Source organism: Pagrus pagrus (assembly GCF_965226575.1).
Source record: "Pagrus pagrus genome assembly, chromosome: 12".
NCBI classification, from domain to species: Eukaryota; Metazoa; Chordata; class Actinopteri; order Spariformes; family Sparidae; genus Pagrus; species Pagrus pagrus.
The window spans coordinates 81,908-100,633 of record NC_140196.1 but is presented as its reverse complement, the minus strand read 5'-3'; the positions used below and the strand labels follow the sequence as shown (position 1 = coordinate 100,633).

The following is an 18,726-nucleotide window of genomic DNA, read 5'->3' as shown; positions in this document are numbered from 1 at the left end:
TTGATGTTGTGTGGTAGCATATGCATACTGAAAAGAATTGGGCCTCAAATAGAGCCCTGCTGGATGCCACATGTCAGGTCTGGTCAGCCATTAATTAAGACCTGAACCATATGAGAACTGTGCCAGACAGACCGACGCATTGTTCAAGTCTATCCAGAGGCATATTATGATCCACAGTATCGACTGCAGCACTGATACCTGATAGGATGAGCACAGAGAGCTTTTTCTGGTCCGTGTTCATTCTGAGTTCATTAAAAACTTTGACTAGCACTGTCTCCTGTGCTGATCCCTGAAACCAGATGGGGAGCAATGTGACAGAAGAAGTCATTCTGCTGGTAAAATACATGTGTCCTAAAATCTTACCAAGAAAAAGCAGGTTGACTTTCAGACTTTCAACTGTTGAAAAAGAACCATTGGATTAGAATTTTTTTTAATAAGAGAAATAAGGTCGCCTCAGTTTGGCGTTCTTCTAAGATTTAATTGTGGACCAGAAGTTTTGTCTTTGGAGGGTTGGTAAGGACATGTTATTTTTACACAAGATGAAACTTTCCATTTCAGATGTAAGGTATCCTTACAATTGAATTACAATGCAAGACTGTAAAATCAAATCAAATCAAATCAACTTTATTTATATGGCACTTTTCATACATTTCAGTAGCACAAAGTGCCTCACAGAGGTTCAAAACAAAACAAAACAATACAAAACACCATGAAAACCCCAAACCTCCCACCCCCACAAACATACACACAGATACACATTTACATACACACTCACGCACATACATAGATATACGGACAGACATACACACCCACACACACAAACATATGCACACCCACACACATAAACTAGCTGTTGCTAAGGAGACATGGCTGGGCACTGAAATCAGAGGTGAGGAAGAAGCTACCTTTGGGGTCCGCGCACACCGAGAGAAATCATGGTCCATGACTGCAGGGGCGCCACCACAACGACCCCCCCAGCCCAGGCAGACAGGAGGCTCCACACCAAGGTGTAGAGCTCTCTAGCCACCCGGGCCAGGGCCGTCCACAGGACAGCACCCCCATCGGTGGACCAGAGCAACTCCCGGTGTGGTAGGCCCCCAGGAGGAAGACACTGGAAAATCGAGGGGCTAAAACAGTAAAATAAGATAGAAGCTAAAACTGAGGGAATAAAACAATAGAATGTATAAAATAGACCATAAATAAGTCAGGAGTCAAGGAGTGTCTGTTCCAGTCAAGGAGTGATCACACAGAACCTCATCCAGAACTGATAAAATGTCACATAATATTTAATGACGTACTCGTCTCGTCTTTGTCTTTGTCATGGAGAAATAATGTCTTAGACGAACATTTTTCCTCACAGTTGTCATTAACAAAATGAACACTAAATGGATAATATCTGATGTGTGTGACTGACAGGATCGTGTCTGTTCCAGTCTGGGTCGGTCGGACAGACGGGTCCTGACAGGGGTCCTGAAGTACCTGTAAACAGCTGTATCTGAAGTTACCTCTGGAGACTCTACAGTCCTACATGCCTCCATCAGGATCTCACCAAATCTGGAGCTTTTGACTTTTTAGCACAAATGTCTCGTGCTGCTGGTTGCTGTCCATCTTTGTTTTGGAACAAGGTCATGGTACAGTTGATTGTCTACCTGTAGTGTGACTGAGCAGTGGTTTGGGACGCCCTCACCTTTCTCTGAGGGACACAGGAAAAGTCCTCCTATCCTCGACTCAGCAGCTCCCTCTCCTGTGTGGATTGCCACACAAAGACTTGAAAGTTGCTTGACGTTACCTCTGGTTGTCCAATCTCTGTCAGTCTTAGTTGTAGTTTACACTCATACTGCTGTACAGTGTTATTGTACTCATCCCTAGCATCAGTTACCACACTGACCTTGACTATTTATGTGTCTCAGGGTGAAAGTTTAGGTTATTCCTTCTGCTCCGTCTTTTGAAAGTTGCTGTTTGGATTCAGTTCTTCAGTTCAATTCACATAGAAGTTGTTGTGTGGAAACATGACTTATGATGATAGTTTGTGAATAATTCACACTTATTGTCTTCAAAGAGGAATTTACACTGTTACTACAATGAAGAAGTAGTTTCTCGTGTTATGAAAGTGAAGATTAAAGTACGCTTCTAACCCCCAAAAGGAGACGGGGCCATCCATCCTCATATGACGTATCCTCAGTTTTAAAAACACAGGATGTCCTGAACTCTGCTGTGACTCAGGTTCAGGGTATCAGAAACACCTCTGACAGCACTCTGATCTTGATCCACATGTGATCCTGATCCAGTTCAGATGACTCAGATAAAGACAACAGAAAGATTAAACAGGAAGTTCTTATTTAAGCCACGCCCCCGTACCTGTTGTCTTGACACACCTGTTGTAGGGGCTGTCTGAGGGCAATGAGGCGACGCCCCCTCCCTCATGGCTTCCATAGAGGTCTGCAAGCTTCCTGAACCTCGGCCCCCATGCTTTCAGGAAGTCATAGTTCTGCTCTGACTCTAATGAATTTAATGAGTCGAGCGAGTTTAATGAGCTGAGCGACTCGGCGGCCGACCCGCTTCCCTCGAAGGCGTAGGTCTGCAGAGAGTCGTAAGGAGGCGCCTTCAGGTCCAGGTCTGCCTCCTGCAGTCTGTCCCTGATGAACTCCTGGAACAGCTGGTTCTTATCTGTGCTATACTCCAGTGTTCTGCTGTGGAGTCTTGGCGGGTTCTGGTCTGGGTGTCGGTGGGTTGGTTTTGTTTTGTTAAGGTGTCTTAAAGTGAGCATGTCGAAGGCCTTGGTGTCCTCCTCACCTCCACCTTCATCGTCATAACGAACAATGTTCTCACGAATGTCTCGCTCATCATCCATCATCAGAGGTTCTCTCCTCCTGTGTCGGACAGCAACCGTTACCATGACAACACCTGAGGACACAGGAAGGGGGGACTCATTTAAACAGTGGTATCAAACTTCCATTACATCCTGGTTGTTATCATGATTGTAGGTGGTTGATATCATGATTGTAGGTGGTTGTTATCATGATTGTTGGTGGTTGTTATGATTGTAGGTGGTTGTTTTCATGATTGTAGGTGGTTGTTATGATTGTAGGTGGTTGTTATCATGATTGTAGGTGGTTGTTATCATGATTGTTGGTGGTTGTTATGATTGTAGGTGGTTGTTTTCATGATTGTAGGTGGTTGTTATGATTGTAGGTGGTTGTTATCATGATTGTAGGTGGTTGTTATGATTGTAGGTGGTTGTTATCATGATTGTAGGTTGTTGTTATGATTGTAGGTTGTTGTTATGATTGTAGGTGGTTGTTATCATGATTGTAGGTGGTTGTTATCATGATTGTAGGTGGTTGTTATGATTGTAGGTGGTTGTTATCATGATTGTAGGTGGTTGTTATCATGATTGTAGATGTTTTTTATGATTGTAGGTGGTTGTTATGATGATTGTAGGTGGTTGTTATTATGACTGTAGGTGGTTGTTATGATTGTAGGTGGTTGTTATCATGATTGTAGGTGGTTGTTATGATTGTAGGTGGTTGTTATCATGATTGTAGGTGGTTATTATCATGATTGTAGGTGGTTTTCATGATTGTAGGTGGTTGTTATCATGATTGTAGGTGGTCGTTATGATTGTAGGTGGTTGTTTTCATGATTGTAGGTGGTTGTTATGATTGTAGGTGGTTTTCATGATTGTAGATGGTTGTTATCATGATTGTAGGTGGTTGTTATGATTGTAGGTGGTTGTTATGATTGTAGGTGGTTGTTATCATGGTTGTAGGTGGTTGTTATGATTGTAGGTGGTTGTTATGATTGTAGGTGGTTGTTATCATGATTGTAGGTGGTTGTTATCATGATTGTAGATGTTTTTTATGATTGTAGGTGGTTGTTATGATTGTAGGTGTTTTTTTATGATTGTAGGTGGTTGTTATCATGATTGTAGATGTTTTTTTATGATTGTAGGTGGTTTTTCTGATTGTAGGTGGTTATCATGATTGTAGGTGGTTGTTATGATTGTAGGTGGTTGTTATCATGATTGTAGGTGGTTGTTATGATCGTAGGTGGTTGTTATAATGAAGGTGGTTGTTATCATAAAGTAGGTGGTTATCATGAAGTAGGTGGTTGTTATGATTGTAGGTGGTTGTTATGATTGTAGGTGGTTGTTATCATGAAGGTGGTTGTTATCATGAAGTAGGTGGTTATCATGAAGTAGGTGGTTGTTATGATTGTAGGTGGTTGTTTTCATGATTGTAGGTGGTTGTTATGATTGGAGGTAGATCTCTGTGCTGATGGTCATGTCTCAGGTCTTACCCAGCAGAGTGAGGACACAGGTGAGGACGCCGGCGGTGGCGGCAGTGCTGAGGCCGACCACCAGCAGTAGGGATGTACCATGACTGCAGGAGCGATGGTTTCCGGTGATATCACAGGTGCAGACGATGATGGACAGCGTGTTAGTGCTGCTTAGAGACGGATTGCTGCCATCTGAAATCACCACTGGCAGGAAGTGTACCAGCTGATCCCGCTGCAGGAAACCACCATGCTGAGTCAGGACAGAAGCTGTGTTGTCTGAGGACAGATGAATGGAAAGCCTGAAACACCTGAGTCTTGTCAGCAGATAGACGAACCTGCAGGACTTTGAAATGGTCGGCTGTGAACTGTAAAGATTTTTTTTCTGACTGGAAAAAGAAAGAAATCAAGCTAACAGTAAATCAGACAGGGATTTTTTAAGGTGGACTCGAGTCATTTTTAAAGGAATAGTTCACTCTAGAACAAAATTCAGTCATTATCGACTCACTCTCATGCTGATGAGAAGTCAGGTATAGTTTCTTATTCCTCCAAGTGCAGCTGGAGACCCGCGGGGGTTCCCTCCTGTAGCAAACATCCATATAACGGGCGTCAATGGTGTCCAAGACGAAAAGGTCCATAAAACTACACAAAAACTTTGTAATATTCCTCCATACTGCTCGTCTGCTGCATCCAAGTGTCCAAGTGGCGACATCCAGAGTTTATTTGAAACGACGTCATTTAGTGCATTTTTCTAGCCTAAACAGTCACTATACTATATTTGCCTGGAGGCACGTGAGTCTCCCTCATAGCCGATTGCACTACGGAAGCCGCGCCAGACAAGATGAACGAGACTCGCGATAGATACACACCGGTATTTACATCCAGCTGTGAGCGACCGAGCGACAAGAGGGATCTGCTGCACTAGTGATTTGAAACTTTGAAACTCACAGCTGGATTGCAGCGGACGAGCAGTATGGAGGAAATTACAAAGTTTTTGTGTAGTTTTATGGACCTTTTCGTCTCGGACACCATTGATGCCCGTTATATGGATGTTTGCTGCAGGAGGGTACCCCCGTGGGTCTCCAGCTGCACTTTGAGGAATAAGAAACTACACCGGACTTCTCATCAGCATGAGGGTTAGTCGATAATGACTGAATTTCATTCTAGAGTGAACTATTCCTTTAAGGAGTTACCTGTGGTACCACTGCACTCAAATATCTAGGATAAGTTTAAATTTCTGTAGGTGCTGTTTTCTCCACATGCTCAGTCTTGATGGTTGTCATGCCTACACTGTGAATCCACTTCTACAGAGTCATCTCACAGATTTCTGAGGGTTTGTTTAGATGAAACATCAGACGGACTGTAGGTTGAGTGATCGTGGCAGTTTAGAGTAAAAAAGATGGACGGATTGTCCTTATGTGTCGGTGTCAGCCACTTGAGGGCAGCAGAACCTTGAAAACATGTTTTTTTCAGTGAATGAGGTGTGTTCAGTGGTCACAGGGATACTGTAGGTTTAAAGCTCCAGGAGAGAGACAGTAAGTGGACCTTGAGTTAATACACCGGCCCTGTTTCATTATTTAAGGTGGAGCTTCATTCACATTCTGTTTCTCACCTTTATTATCTCTCAGGGTGAAGTTGAGGTTCCCAGCAGCCTCAGCAGTCAGAGAGAACAGGAAGTGATGTCCATTTTCTGGTTCATCACGATCCACAGCACTCAGAGTCTGAATGATCTGAGAGGTCAAAGGTCAACGAGAAGGTCAGCTGACACAAAATGAAACAAAGAGAGAAAACTGTATTACAGTTTTAAAACATTTATTTATTTAATCTGTTGTCAGGATGTCCTGCAGGCGTTACACTCCAGCAGCTGACTCAGATCCTTCTGACACCAGAAACAACAGAATGGCCCTTTAAACTGAGCATCCACTAGGGATGCAACGGTAGAGTTTTCCCACAGTTCGGTATGCATCACAGTTTTTGGGTCACGGTAACGGTACGGTTTCGATATCTTAATATAAAACCTACTCACACTAGCAAAGGCAATATTGCATGTAAAAATAATTAAAAGCAGATATAGTCAAACCACAAACCTTATTATAAAAACGTAACACTTATCTTAATTGCCTTCCATAAAAAACATATGCAGTATCCAATCAAGTTAAACAGCAAACATTATTGTAGTATTGTACTGTATTGTATTGTAATGTTTGCCTTTGTGTATTGAACCTAACAGGGCGTATTGAACGGTTTGATAAAATATTGAATATTGTTGCATCCCTAGCATCCACACACTAAGTGATACGATCAGGGGCTCTTCTCATTTCTCTGTTTTGTGCCTCCTCATCTCTTCTCTCCTCGACTCCTTTCCTTGCCTCCTCTGCTCACCTCTCTGGTGGGAGGGTGTGTGTCATATAACCCTCATCTAGTCCGAACCCGGCTGGATTTTAGGTAGTCTCGACAACAGAAACACATCAAACACTATTTTTGCAAATCAGATCCAAACCACATGTGGAGCAGATCACTGATCACGCTTTGTGTTGGAAAGCTGCATCACCACAAAACAGAGTTACTGCCGCCTACGTCGTTACCATAGCAACCCCGGCAAATATATTGGTAACACAAAAATCTGATCTGATCAAATCCTGAAAGATCGTATCTGCCTGCAGTCTGAACAAAGAGGAGAGGAGACGACCCTCCTCGGTCACGTGAGTGAGATCAGTGTGAGATCAGTGTGGGATCAGTGTGAGATCAGTGTGGGGTCAGTGTGAGATCAGTGTGGGATCAGTGTGTGATCAGTGTGGGGTCAGTGTGGGGTCAGTGTGGGATCAGTGTGAGATCAGTGTGGGATCAGTGTGAGATCAGTGTGAGATCAGTGTGGGGTCAGTGTGGGATCAGTGTGACATCAGTGTGAGATCAGTGTGGGATCAGTGTGAGATCAGTGTGGGATCAGTGTGGGATCAGTGTGTGATCAGTGTGGGGTCAGTGTGGGATCAGTGTGAGATCAGTGTGGGATCAGTGTGAGATCAGTGTGAGATCAGTGTGGGGTCAGTGTGGGATCAGTGTGACATCAGTGTGAGATCAGTGTGGGATCAGTGTGAGATCAGTGTGGGATCAGTGTGGGATCAGTGTGAGATCAGTGTGGGGTCAGTGTGGGATCAGTGTGAGATCAGTGTGGGATCAGTGTGAGATCAGTGTGAGGTCAGTGTGAGATCAGTGTGGGGTCAGTGTGGGATCAGTGTGAGATCAGTGTGAGATCAGTGTGGGGTCAGTGTGGGATCAGTGTGAGATCAGTGTGAGATCAGTGTGGGGTCAGTGTGGGATCAGTGTGAGATCAGTGTGAGATCAGTGTGAGATCATTGTGGGATCAGTGTGAGATCAGTGTGGGATCAGTGTGGGATCAGTGTGAGATCAGTGTGGGATCATTGTGGGATCAGTGTGAGATCAGTGTGGGATCAGTGTGGGATCAGTGTGAGATCAGTGTGGGGTCAGTGTGGGGTCAGTGCGAGATCAGTGCGGGATCAGTGTGAGACCAGTGTGAGGTCAGTGTGAGATCAGTGCGAGATCAGTGTGAGATCATTGTGGGATCAGTGTGAGATCAGTGTGGGGTCAGTGTGGGATCAGTGCGAGATCAGTGCGAGATCAGTGTGGGGTCAGTGTGAGATCAGTGCGAGATCATTGAGGGATCAGTGTGTCTAATCTAATCTAATCTAATCTTGTGTAAGTTTGTTTGTGTGTGCTAACCACTTCACATCGGACCACATTTGCCTCGACACTGACCCTCCTAAAAGGATCAGTCCCAACCATACGGGACCCAGCAACTGCACCCGAGCCACAGGTAAGTGTCGCCACGTTTTGATAGTATTTACAGTTGCCTACGAGTATGGTAAAGTCAGCTTGAAATTGGCTAATTAGTTAGCTTCGGTCCGCTATGCAATGGCGTTTGAAGCGAGTTTAATGTTAATAATATTACAAGGGAGCTTGGTTGTCACAGTAAAAAGTCTGGAAACGTGCAGACTGGAGACAGAGACTATGCAAACAGTGTCCAAGAGTTTGGAGACTGTGTTGGAGACAAACACAGCTTTCGCTAGCTGTTTTTAGATGTTACCTGTTGCAGGTCAGTGGGGGATGGGAGCCGGGTGGTTGTGTTGGGGAGTGGGGAGTCTCTCATGTAATGGTGGACAACACACAAATTCCTGAGTGTTGGCTTATTAAGCTTATACAGCCAGTTGAACGACAGCATCTCGGCGAGCCATAGTGATACATCCACCGTAAACATTAGTGCATGCTACCGCTAGCGTAAGCGGCATCCTCTCCCTGAGAGGGGCGTGTAGCAGGCAAGGCAGGCGTTGACAGACGGAGCTCATTAGCATTTAAAGGTGCAGGCACAGAAACAGCCTGCTCTCAGTAGAGCTCACTTGAGCGACTTTTAGACAGCTGAAATTCAGGACCACTGATGGGTTTGGGGCAATACATTTCGAATACAGTGTTGTTGGACCTCTGACAGCTGTGTGAAATTGATGAAAAACAGTATAATATGGGACCTTTAAACATAACTAACTGTCAGCTGATTAATCTGAAGGTCAAAGGTCACAGCAGCAAAACATTAATCTCCTCGGGCAGTCCAACGTCTGCTGCTCCCTTTCGCTTTATAAATATAAATTATTGTGGATTTATTGGGAATATATTGTGTTTACAGGTCAAAGTGAGTTTAGACAAATCTAATAAATAACTGTAATATGAATAAAAAACAATTCTTAATCTGTAAGAGTAAATATTTATTGTGTAAAAACTAAAATATGATTGTTCAGATTAAGGAAACAACTTCAGACAAAAACGTTTACTTTATGAAGTCAGATATATTTATGAATAAAAGTTTAAAAGGTTGAAGATGACATCATCAGTGTCCAGTTGAGTTTACCTGTCCAGGTTCTGAGTTCTCACAGACGAATGTTTCGTACTCGACAGCGAAGCTCGGAGCGTTGTCGTTCACGTCTGTCACAGAGACCAGAACCACAGCTTTCCCCACCTGAGACTGATCCTCTGACACACACACACACACACACACACACACACACTCACTATTTGATGAGTTGGGAATGGGACTGAAAAATCAACTTTTCTTACAAATAGCACCTTTAAAACATTAAAAACTGAGCTAACATTGTGATCAGAGAGTGAAGACACAGTGTTGACGATTAGTCAGAGAAGTCTCTACTGAAGTTAACATGCTAACCAGCCAGCTCCTAACAGCACTCTGTAGCTCAGAGGTGATAGTCTGACAGCCTGTAGTTTCAGCTGGAGATGTAAAAGCAGCCAGTTCACTACTGAGTCTAATAAGTCGACAACATAAACTCACTAAATGTGAAGAAAGGAAATATTTTGACATCTATTTTCCTTCTAAACAGAAAAATACAACCGTCCACCTTCTGAACTCAAGTTTCTCTCTGTGACTGAACTCAGACGAGCTTCATCGCCTCGTTAACTCATCAAACACACACATTCAAACTGGACACAAACTGAACCACAGTCACCAGAACAGTGTTGGTTTGTCTCCACAGTCACCTCTGGTTCGGTCCAAATAAATCCTCAGTTCACAGAGTAACGTGAAAATATTCTGTCTCTCTCGCTCTGTCCTCTCCTGTCCCCGCCTGCCGTGTCTTCTCGTCCCCTGAGTCTTAGTCCTGGTCAGATCCGCTGTAAATCACCTCTGCACTGTGTCCTCTGTCTTCACACTTACCTCTGTCACTCTCAGAGGCTAAGTTCAGTCCCAGTCTGGTGTCCAGACGGGTTCACTGGGAGGAGCCCAGTCACTGTATTGCCTCCTCCTGTGACCTGAGGTCTCAGTCCAGACAGACTCAAGGGTCACTGGCTCCACAGCTAACTGAGCCATGAGCTAATTAGGTAACAATAGCTACAGCCAATGATGGATATCTTACTCTGGTGATATGTGGCCCCTGTGGTCTTTAACACCTTTAATGTGACGTCAAAGATAAACTTTAAACTCTGCAGGATCGTTGCTGATGCTCCCTCTGGTTGCCACCGTACTTCATCTTTAGAATGAATAAAATAATAAAGTGGTGTAAAGGTGAAACTTACGGCTCTCTGTGGCGAGGACGCTGATGTTGTGCAGAGCAACGGTCTCTCTGTCCAGAGGACGGGCAGTCGTGATCACACCTGAGCGGCTGTTGATGTTAAAGTAACACGCCACGTCTGATTTCCTGTCTATAGAGTACCTGCACACACACACACACACACACACACACACAAGTAAATTGAAACACCTGCTGGTACTGTTAATACACTTGCACACACACACGCACACACTGTTGCCATCATACCTGATGGGGCTGTTGGTGGAGTCAGGGTCATGAGCTGACACTGATCCTACGTCAGTTCCCACGGCAGCGGCCTCAGAGATCACCATCCGACTGACGGGGGCGGAGAACACGGGAGGCTCGTCTACATTCTCCACCTGCAGACGAACTGTTGCTATGTCGCTGAATGGACCCGCTGACAGGAAACGAGCATCCACGTAACGGTTGGACGCCTCGACACGCAACATGTAGCTCGACTTTGTCTCAAAGTCCAGATCCTTGGGGGGGGGGGGGGGTAGCATGGATATAGTGACATCATCATCTCATCACCTGGAGATTAAACGGTCTCATGACATACACGACTAAAAACGTGTCTTCATAAAACTGAGGATTTGACTTTGGATCATTTTGTGTTTTTAATGCATCACTGAGGTCTTGAGTGTGTGTGTGTGTGTGTGTGTGGAGCAGCAGACAATTCTCCTCTGGGACTGAGAACACACACCAGATCTGCTGCAGCTCTGTCACACTGATGCAATGATCAGACAGGCACACTGTTCACAGCTGCACTAACACGCATACACACTGTCAGAGTCAGTTCAACCAACAACAGAACTGATCATTCTGCAAAGAACCGAACAGTTTACTGTCTGCAGTACCCTGTGTACTTTGTGCAGTCTCTTGTGTACTGTCTGCAGTATCTTGTGTACTTTGTGCAGTCTCTTGTGTACTGTCTGCAGTATCTTGTGTACTGTGTGCAGTCTTGTGTACTTTGTGCAGTCTGTTGTGTACTGTGTGCAGTATCTTGTGTACTGTGTGCAGTACCTTGTGTACTGTGTGCAGTCTCTTGTGTACTTTGTGCAGTCTTTTGTGTACTGTCTGCAGTACCTTGTGTACTGTCTGCAGTATCTTATGTACTGTGCAGTCTCTTGTGTACTGTCTGCAGTACCTTGTGTACTGTCGGCAGTATCTTGTGTACTTTGTGCAGTCTCTTGTGTACTGTGTGCAGTTCCTTGTGTACTGTCTGCAGTATCTTGTGTACTGTGTGCAGTCTCGTTTGTACTGTGTGCAGTACCTTGTGTACTGTGTGCAGTCTCTTGTGTACTTTGTGCAGTCTCTTGTGTACTGTCTGCAGTACCTTGTGTACTGTCTGCAGTATCTTATGTACTGTGCAGTCTCTTGTGTACTGTGTGCAGTCTCTTGTGTACTGTCTGCAGTACCTTGTGTACTGTCTGCAGTACCTTGTGTACTGTGTGCAGTCTCTTGTGTACTGTCTGCAGTACCTTGTGTACTGTGTGCAGTCTCTTGTGTACTGTGTGCAGTACCTTGTGTACGGTGTGCAGTCTCTTGTGTACTGTGTGCAGTCTCTTGTGTACCGTCTGCAGTACCTTGAGTACTGTCGGCAGTATCTTGTGTACTTTGTGCAGTACCTTGTGTACTGTCTGCAGTATCTTGTGGACTGTGTGCAGTCTCGTGTACTGTCTACAGTATCTTGTGTACTGTCTGCAGTATCGTGTGTACTGTGTGCAGTCTCTGGTGTACTGTGTGCAGTACCTTGTGTACTGTCTGCAGTATCTTGTGTACTGTGTGCAGTCTCGTGTACTGTCTGCAGTATCTTGTGTACTGTCTGCAGTACCTTGTGTGCTGTCTGCAGTATCATGTGTACTGTGTGCAGTCTCTTGTGTACTGTCTGCAGTACCTTGAGTACTGTCTGCAGTATCTTGTGTACTGTCTGCAGTACCTTGAGTACTGTCTGCAGTATCTTGTGTACTGTGTGCATTACCTTGAAATCAACCTGAAATGCCTCTCTCCCTCCACTCTCTCCTAACTGTTCTCACCTCACTACCATCCACAGAACAGTTCTCTCTACTGTCCACTGAGGAAGCCTCCTCCAGTCTGTTGTCCTCCTTCTCCTCCTCTTTAAACACTCTCTGTCCCTTCACCTCCCTACCAGCACAATCATCTCCCCACCCTCCCTGGCTGTCTGAATTGCTGCAAACCAACAGATCATTGTTACGAGCAGCAGAGAGAAAATGGAAAAAATCACATCATCCTGATGACCTTGCTCACTACCACCACCTCCTGTCTGATTTGTCATCAACTGTTTCAGCAGCCAAAACTGCCTTCTATCTGTCAAAGATCATCTCCTCTGCATCCAACCCCTCCCCTCCATCCTCCCTCACTGCTGATGATTTTGCAACTTACTTTACCAAGAAAGTAAGACATCAGCTCCTCATTTACTACTATGCCCTCCCAGAAAGCACCTCCCCCAACCCTCACCGATGACAGCCTTACCTGCTTCAGCCCTCTCTCCTCTGAAGATGTTCACACACTAGTGATGTCTAACCGTGTCACCACCTGTTCCCTCGACCTGATTCCCTCCTCTCTTCTCCAAAACATCTCACACGACATCTTGCCTAACCTCACCACCCTGATCAACTCCTCCCTCACTTCAGGTCGTATTCCAGCTCCTTTCAAGACAGCTACAGTAAAGCCACTCCTAAAGAAACCCACTCTAGACTCGGCCGACATCCACAACTACAGACCCGTATCTCTTCTCTCATTCCTCTCTAAAACCCTGGAACGTGCCGTCTACAACCAACTGTCCTCCTACCTTTCGCAAAATGACCTCCTTGACCTCCATCAGTCAGGCTTCAGGACTGCTCACTCCACTGAGACGGCCCTCCTCACAGTGTCGCTCCGGGCCGCCAGAGCCTCGTCCCACTCGTCAGTCCTCATCCTCCTCGACTTATCCTCTGCGTTTGCCTCAGTCAACCACCAAATCCTCCTCTCCACTATGGCTGAACTTGGCATTGCTGACTCTGCTCTAACCTTGTTCACATCATACCTGACAAAACGCACCTTTCAGGTCACGTGGAATGGCTCCTTGTCCAAACCCTGCTCCCTGGAAACTGGTGTCCCTCAAGGCTCAGTACTAGGACCGCTTCTGTTTTCACTATACACTAGATCACTAGGCTCTGCAATCATATCACATGGATTCTCTTACCACTGTTATGCTGATGACACCCAGCTGTTCCTCTCCTTTCCCCCCATCCTCCAACACCCACGTTGCCACGCGCATCTCGGATTGTCCAACAGACATCTCCGCTTGGACAACTGCGCATCATCTCAAGCTCAACCTTAGTAAAACTGAACTCCTCATCATCCTGGGGAAAGACTGCCCTCACATGGACCTGTCAGTCACTGTCGAGGACGTCACAGTAACGCCTTCATCAGCTGCAAGGAATCTGGGTGTAATCCTCAGCGACGGACTATCCTGCACCCCCAACATCACTGTGGTGGCCCGATCCTGCAGATTTGCCCTCTACAACATCCGCAGGATCCGGTCTTTCCTCACAAAGGACGCGACACAACTCCTGGTCCAATCGCTGGTCATCTCCCGCCTAGACTACTGTAACTCGCTCTTGGTTGGACTCCCAGCCTCTGCAACTAAACCTTTGCAACGTATCCAGAACACTGCAGCGCGCCTCGTTTTCAATCTATCCAGATTTTACCATGTGACCCCCCTCCTCCGTGACCTCCACTGGCTTCCTGTTGCGGCCTGCATCAGGTTCAAGTACAAGGTGCTGGCCTTCATGGCCGTCAACGGAACTGCACCCATCTACCTCCAAAGACTGGTCAGACCACACGCCCCAGCGCGAGCACTTCTCTCTACTACATCAGCTGGCCGGCTGGTACCGCCATCGCTGAGAGCAGACAAAGGCCGCCCAGCGAAATCCCGACTCTTCTCTGTTCTGGCGCCTCAGTGGTGGAACGAACTCCCGACCGATGTCAGGACAGCAGAGTCACTCGCCATCTTCTGCAAAAGACTCAAGACTCACTTGTTCAGACTTCACCTCGACCCTGCATAGCGTGACTCCCTCCCCATCCCCCCACCCTAAAAAAAAACAAAAAACGAAAAACATCTGCACTTGTGTTACTGGCTCAAAGTAACAAAGAAACGGCAGGCAAGACTTCGCAACAGTTTCACGTCTCGGGTTTTAATTCCATGAAGAAAGCATATAGAATTCAGAACAGTCTCAACATCAAACAGAACAAAAGACAAAGCAAAGCTTCCGCTGCCTCATTTCAAAGGCCAGGTCCACTTTATGTCCTTGGCTGGGAGACGCCCTGCGCGCTGACACATCCCCATTCAGGAACACACCACATCTCTTGTGCACTGTCTGCGGTATCTTGTGTACTGTCTGCGGTATCTTGTGTACTGTGTGCGGTACCTTGTGTTCTGTGTGCGGTACCTTGTGTACTTTGATCAGTCCTTCCTGTGTGTTCTGGTCTGTAATAATGCTGAAGGTTCCTGCTCCGTCTCCGTCCTGGATCCTGTAGTCCATTTCAGCATTTGGACCAACATCCAGATCCAGAGCTTTGATCTTAGCGACCACAGCTGAAACCGGGACTGATTCTGAGACACTGAACTGGTAGCTCTCTGCACGCACGCACGCGCGCACACAAACACACACACACACACACACACACACACACACACACACACACACACACACACACACACACAGGTAAATAGAAACACCTGCTGGTCCGATCTGTCCGCTGTCATTAACTCTGTGATGTCATTGGATGCTGTCAGAGGTCAGACTCACTGCGGGGGAAGCGAGGCGGGTTGTCGTTAACGTCCGTCAGCATCACGGTGACGGAGGTCGTTCCTGATAGACCACCCATCTGACCAATCATGTCTTTGGCCTGGACGACCAGCAGGTAACGGTCCCGCACCTCCCGGTCCATGTCTGGAAGAGCTGTCCGCACCACCCCTGCAGGACAGGTGAGACCGAGGTAAACAACAAACTTGATAGAAGCTGCTGATTCCGGAAGATTTATTTTCATTCATTCATTTAAACACCACATATAAATCAGCAAACATGTTAAATAATGTCAGTTAGCTTGTTAACTTAGCATAATCAGATTGTGAACATGTACACAGACAGAACCCAGTCTCAGATTTATCTTTGAGTCTCTAAATTGTCGTTGCTCTGCTAGCTTGATAAAAAAATATTTATTATTGCTGCAGATCAGAAACTTCACTGAGCAAATTCAAAATGTTCATAAAAACCAAATTATTCATAAATGTCTCGATATTGTTCAATGTTTGTTATATTTCAGCAATTATTATGATCACAATTTATTCATCTGCTGATGATTTTATCAGCGAATCAATTCATTGTTTAGTTGAAGATTTCTTTAAATGTCTCATATAGTCCAAACAGCCAATCAGAACAAAGCTAGACTCAGGTGTTGTGTTCAGGTATTGTGTTTAGATGTTGTGTTCAGGTGTTGTGTTTAGGTGTTGTGTTCAGGTGTTGTGTTTAGGTGTCATGTTTAGGTGATGTGTTTAGGTGTCATGTTTAGGTCTTGCGTTTAGGTGTCATGTCATGTTTAGGTGTCATTAAGGTGTTGTGTTTAGGTGTCATGTTTAGGTGATGTGTTTAGGTGTTGTGTTAAAGTGTCATGTTTAGGTGTCGTGTTAAGGTGTTGTGTTTAGGTGTCATGTTTAGGTGTCGTGTTTAGGTGATGTGTTTAGGTGTTGTGTTTAGGTGTTGGGTTAAGGTGTAATGTTTAGGTGTTGTGTTTAGGTGTCATGTTTAGGTGATGTGTTTAGGTGTTGTGTTTAGGTGTCATGTTTAGGTGTTGGGTTAAGGTGTAATGTTTAGGTGTTGTGTTTAGGTGTCGTGTTTATGTGTCATGTTTAGGTGATGTGTTTAGGTGTTGTGTTTAGGTGTCGTGTTTAGGTGATGTGTTTAGGTGTTGTGTTAAGGTGTGTTCAGGTGTTGTGTTCAGGTGTAGTGTTTAGGTGTGTTTAGATGTCATGTTCAGCTGATGTGTTCAGGTGTTGTGTTCAGGTGTTGAGTTCAGGTGTGTTCTCACCTGTCTTTGGCTCCACAGAGAAGTATGGCTGACCCTGCAGGATGCTGTAAATCAGTCTTGCAGAGTTTCCATATGTTGGATCATCAGCGTCTGTTGCCACCACGGTCACCACTGACGTACCTGTTCAGAAATGATTCAACACAACAAACTGGGAAGGTCACTCTCACATTAAGAGCCTGTTTGAACTCTGATTTTCATCCTGTTAAACATGGTGAACTGTCTCTGAACTTTATCATATTATCATTTGACTGTTAGTCTGTGGACGGCACATTTGAGTCTGTGACAGTTTTTCTATTTTATGTTAAATTACTTTAAAACTCCATCAGACACATTTAACAAACATACTGAACAGCACAGTTTATATTTGCTGTAACATGATTTTTGTCCTATTTGTTCACTTGTATTTTACTGGCCAAACTTTCTTAACATCATTTGTAATTTTAAAATTCAAAAACTACAAATAAACAGACTCATTTTCTACTTTAAATAAAAGAAAATTCAAAAATCTTAAATCAATAACATTTTCAGGATGTTTTGGATATTTTTTACTTATTTATTTATTTTTTTAAGTTTTCTTTCACAGATCATCAGCTGATGAAGTCCTGGGTCAATATTTTGTGGTAAATTTTGCTCCTCGTATCGTCTGCAGGTGTTCAGACTTACCTACAGGAGACCTCTCAGCCACCCTGGTGGTATACGGTCCCTCCAGGAACTTGGGCTCGTTGTCGTTGATGTCCTGTACTTTGATGATGAACTGGGACTCAGGTTCGACCAGAAGGTTGGTCTTTCGGTCTCGAGCCTGAGCTCTGAGGGTGTAGTACGCCTGCTCTTCCCGGTCCAGCCTCTTGGTGGCGTGAATGTCTCCTGTATTCTCATCGATGCTGAAGATGGACATCGCTCCTTCACCGCTCAGGACGTACCTCACCTGACCATCACCTTTATCCATGTCAGAGTGTAGCTGCAGGACCAGAGGCAACCATCAGAAGTCAGTTAAAAGAACAGCACAACTTTTAAATAGATCCTGGTGTTTTCTGTGTTTCAGTCATGGGGTTAGCCTAGCTTAGCACAAAGACTGGGAGTGGAGGGAAACCGTTAGCCTAGCTTCACCTTCCAACAGCTCCAGGTCTGATTTACATGCTGTGACTTTCTTATAATGAAAATATTTTATGCAGAACTTCAACTGGAAATCTGACACAGACACACACACACACACACACACACACACACACACACACAAACACACACACGCAGACACACACACGCAGACACACACGCGCGCGCGCGCAGCCACAGCCACAGCCACAGCCACACACACACTGTCAGTTTGAATCTGTGCAGCCGTCATCTTACAGACAGATGGACGGTGTGTTAGTCATCTCCAGAAGGCCACAGGATGCTGTGTGTGTGTGTGTGTGTGTGTGTGTGTGTGTTCATATCATTTCACTGATTGGACAGCTGAGGTCTGAGGTATGTTTTATAGACGTGAATAAATATAAAGACTCCTCTATAAGAAGTGTGTAAGTGTGAACCTGATTATTAACGATTGATCGTCGTTATTATTGATCGCTTATTGATCTTAAATGTTTGGTACCTTCCCGACATACATCGGCTCATCTCCTGTGAACTCCTCCAGGACAAAGAACTGGTTCCACACCCAGCTCCTCCTGCTCCTCTGGTGGGAGTGGACGCCTCCTGATGCTCCTCGTCCTTGTCCTGACACCTGACAGAGGAGGCGTGAGTTCAGGGTCATCGCCTCAGTGCCTGGCTCCTCCCACAGGATCAACAAACTGAGCATGCTCAGAAACCAGAAAACGCTCATCTCTGAGGACAAAGACACCAATGTCCAAGGAGACAGCGAGGACTGAACTGTCCAATGAGGAGATTCAAACTGTCCAACAAGGAGACATCAAACCGTCCAACAAAGAGACATCAAACGTCCAACAAGAAGACATCAAACCGTCCAACAAGGAGACATCAAACTGTCCAACAAGAAGACGTCAAACTGTCCAACAGGGAGAGTCAAACTGTCCAATGTGAAGATGTCAAACTGTCCATTAAGAAGACGTCAAACTTTCCAACAAGAAGATTTCAAACTGTCCAACAAGAAGACGTCAAACTGTCTGACAGGGAGAGTCAAACTTCCAACAGGGAGAGTCAAACTGTCCAACAGGGAGAGTCAAACTGTCCAACGTGAAGATGTCAAACTGTCCAACAAGAAGACGTCAAACTGTCCAACAAGAAGACGTCA

At 45.3% G+C, this 18,726-nt stretch overlaps 1 protein-coding gene across 1 annotated transcript; it reads right to left on the bottom strand.

Moving 5' to 3' along the window:
* Window positions 1–2,335: 2,335 nt before the first annotated feature.
* Window positions 2,336–18,495, bottom strand: LOC311266010 (cadherin-7-like; the record flags this gene model as incomplete). The annotated part of the gene is made up of 11 exons (XM_084368197.1): window positions 18,070–18,495; window positions 17,142–17,436; window positions 16,479–16,598; window positions 15,200–15,367; window positions 14,840–15,027; window positions 10,611–10,864; window positions 10,369–10,505; window positions 9,191–9,312; window positions 5,888–6,005; window positions 4,300–4,554; window positions 2,336–2,904 (listed from the first exon to the last, which is right to left on the bottom strand). Exons 1-11 carry the CDS (start codon window positions 18,295–18,297, stop codon window positions 2,336–2,338), a joined length of 2,454 nt encoding a protein of 817 aa, XP_084224323.1. The 5' UTR covers window positions 18,298–18,495.
* Window positions 18,496–18,726: the final 231 nt, after the last annotated feature.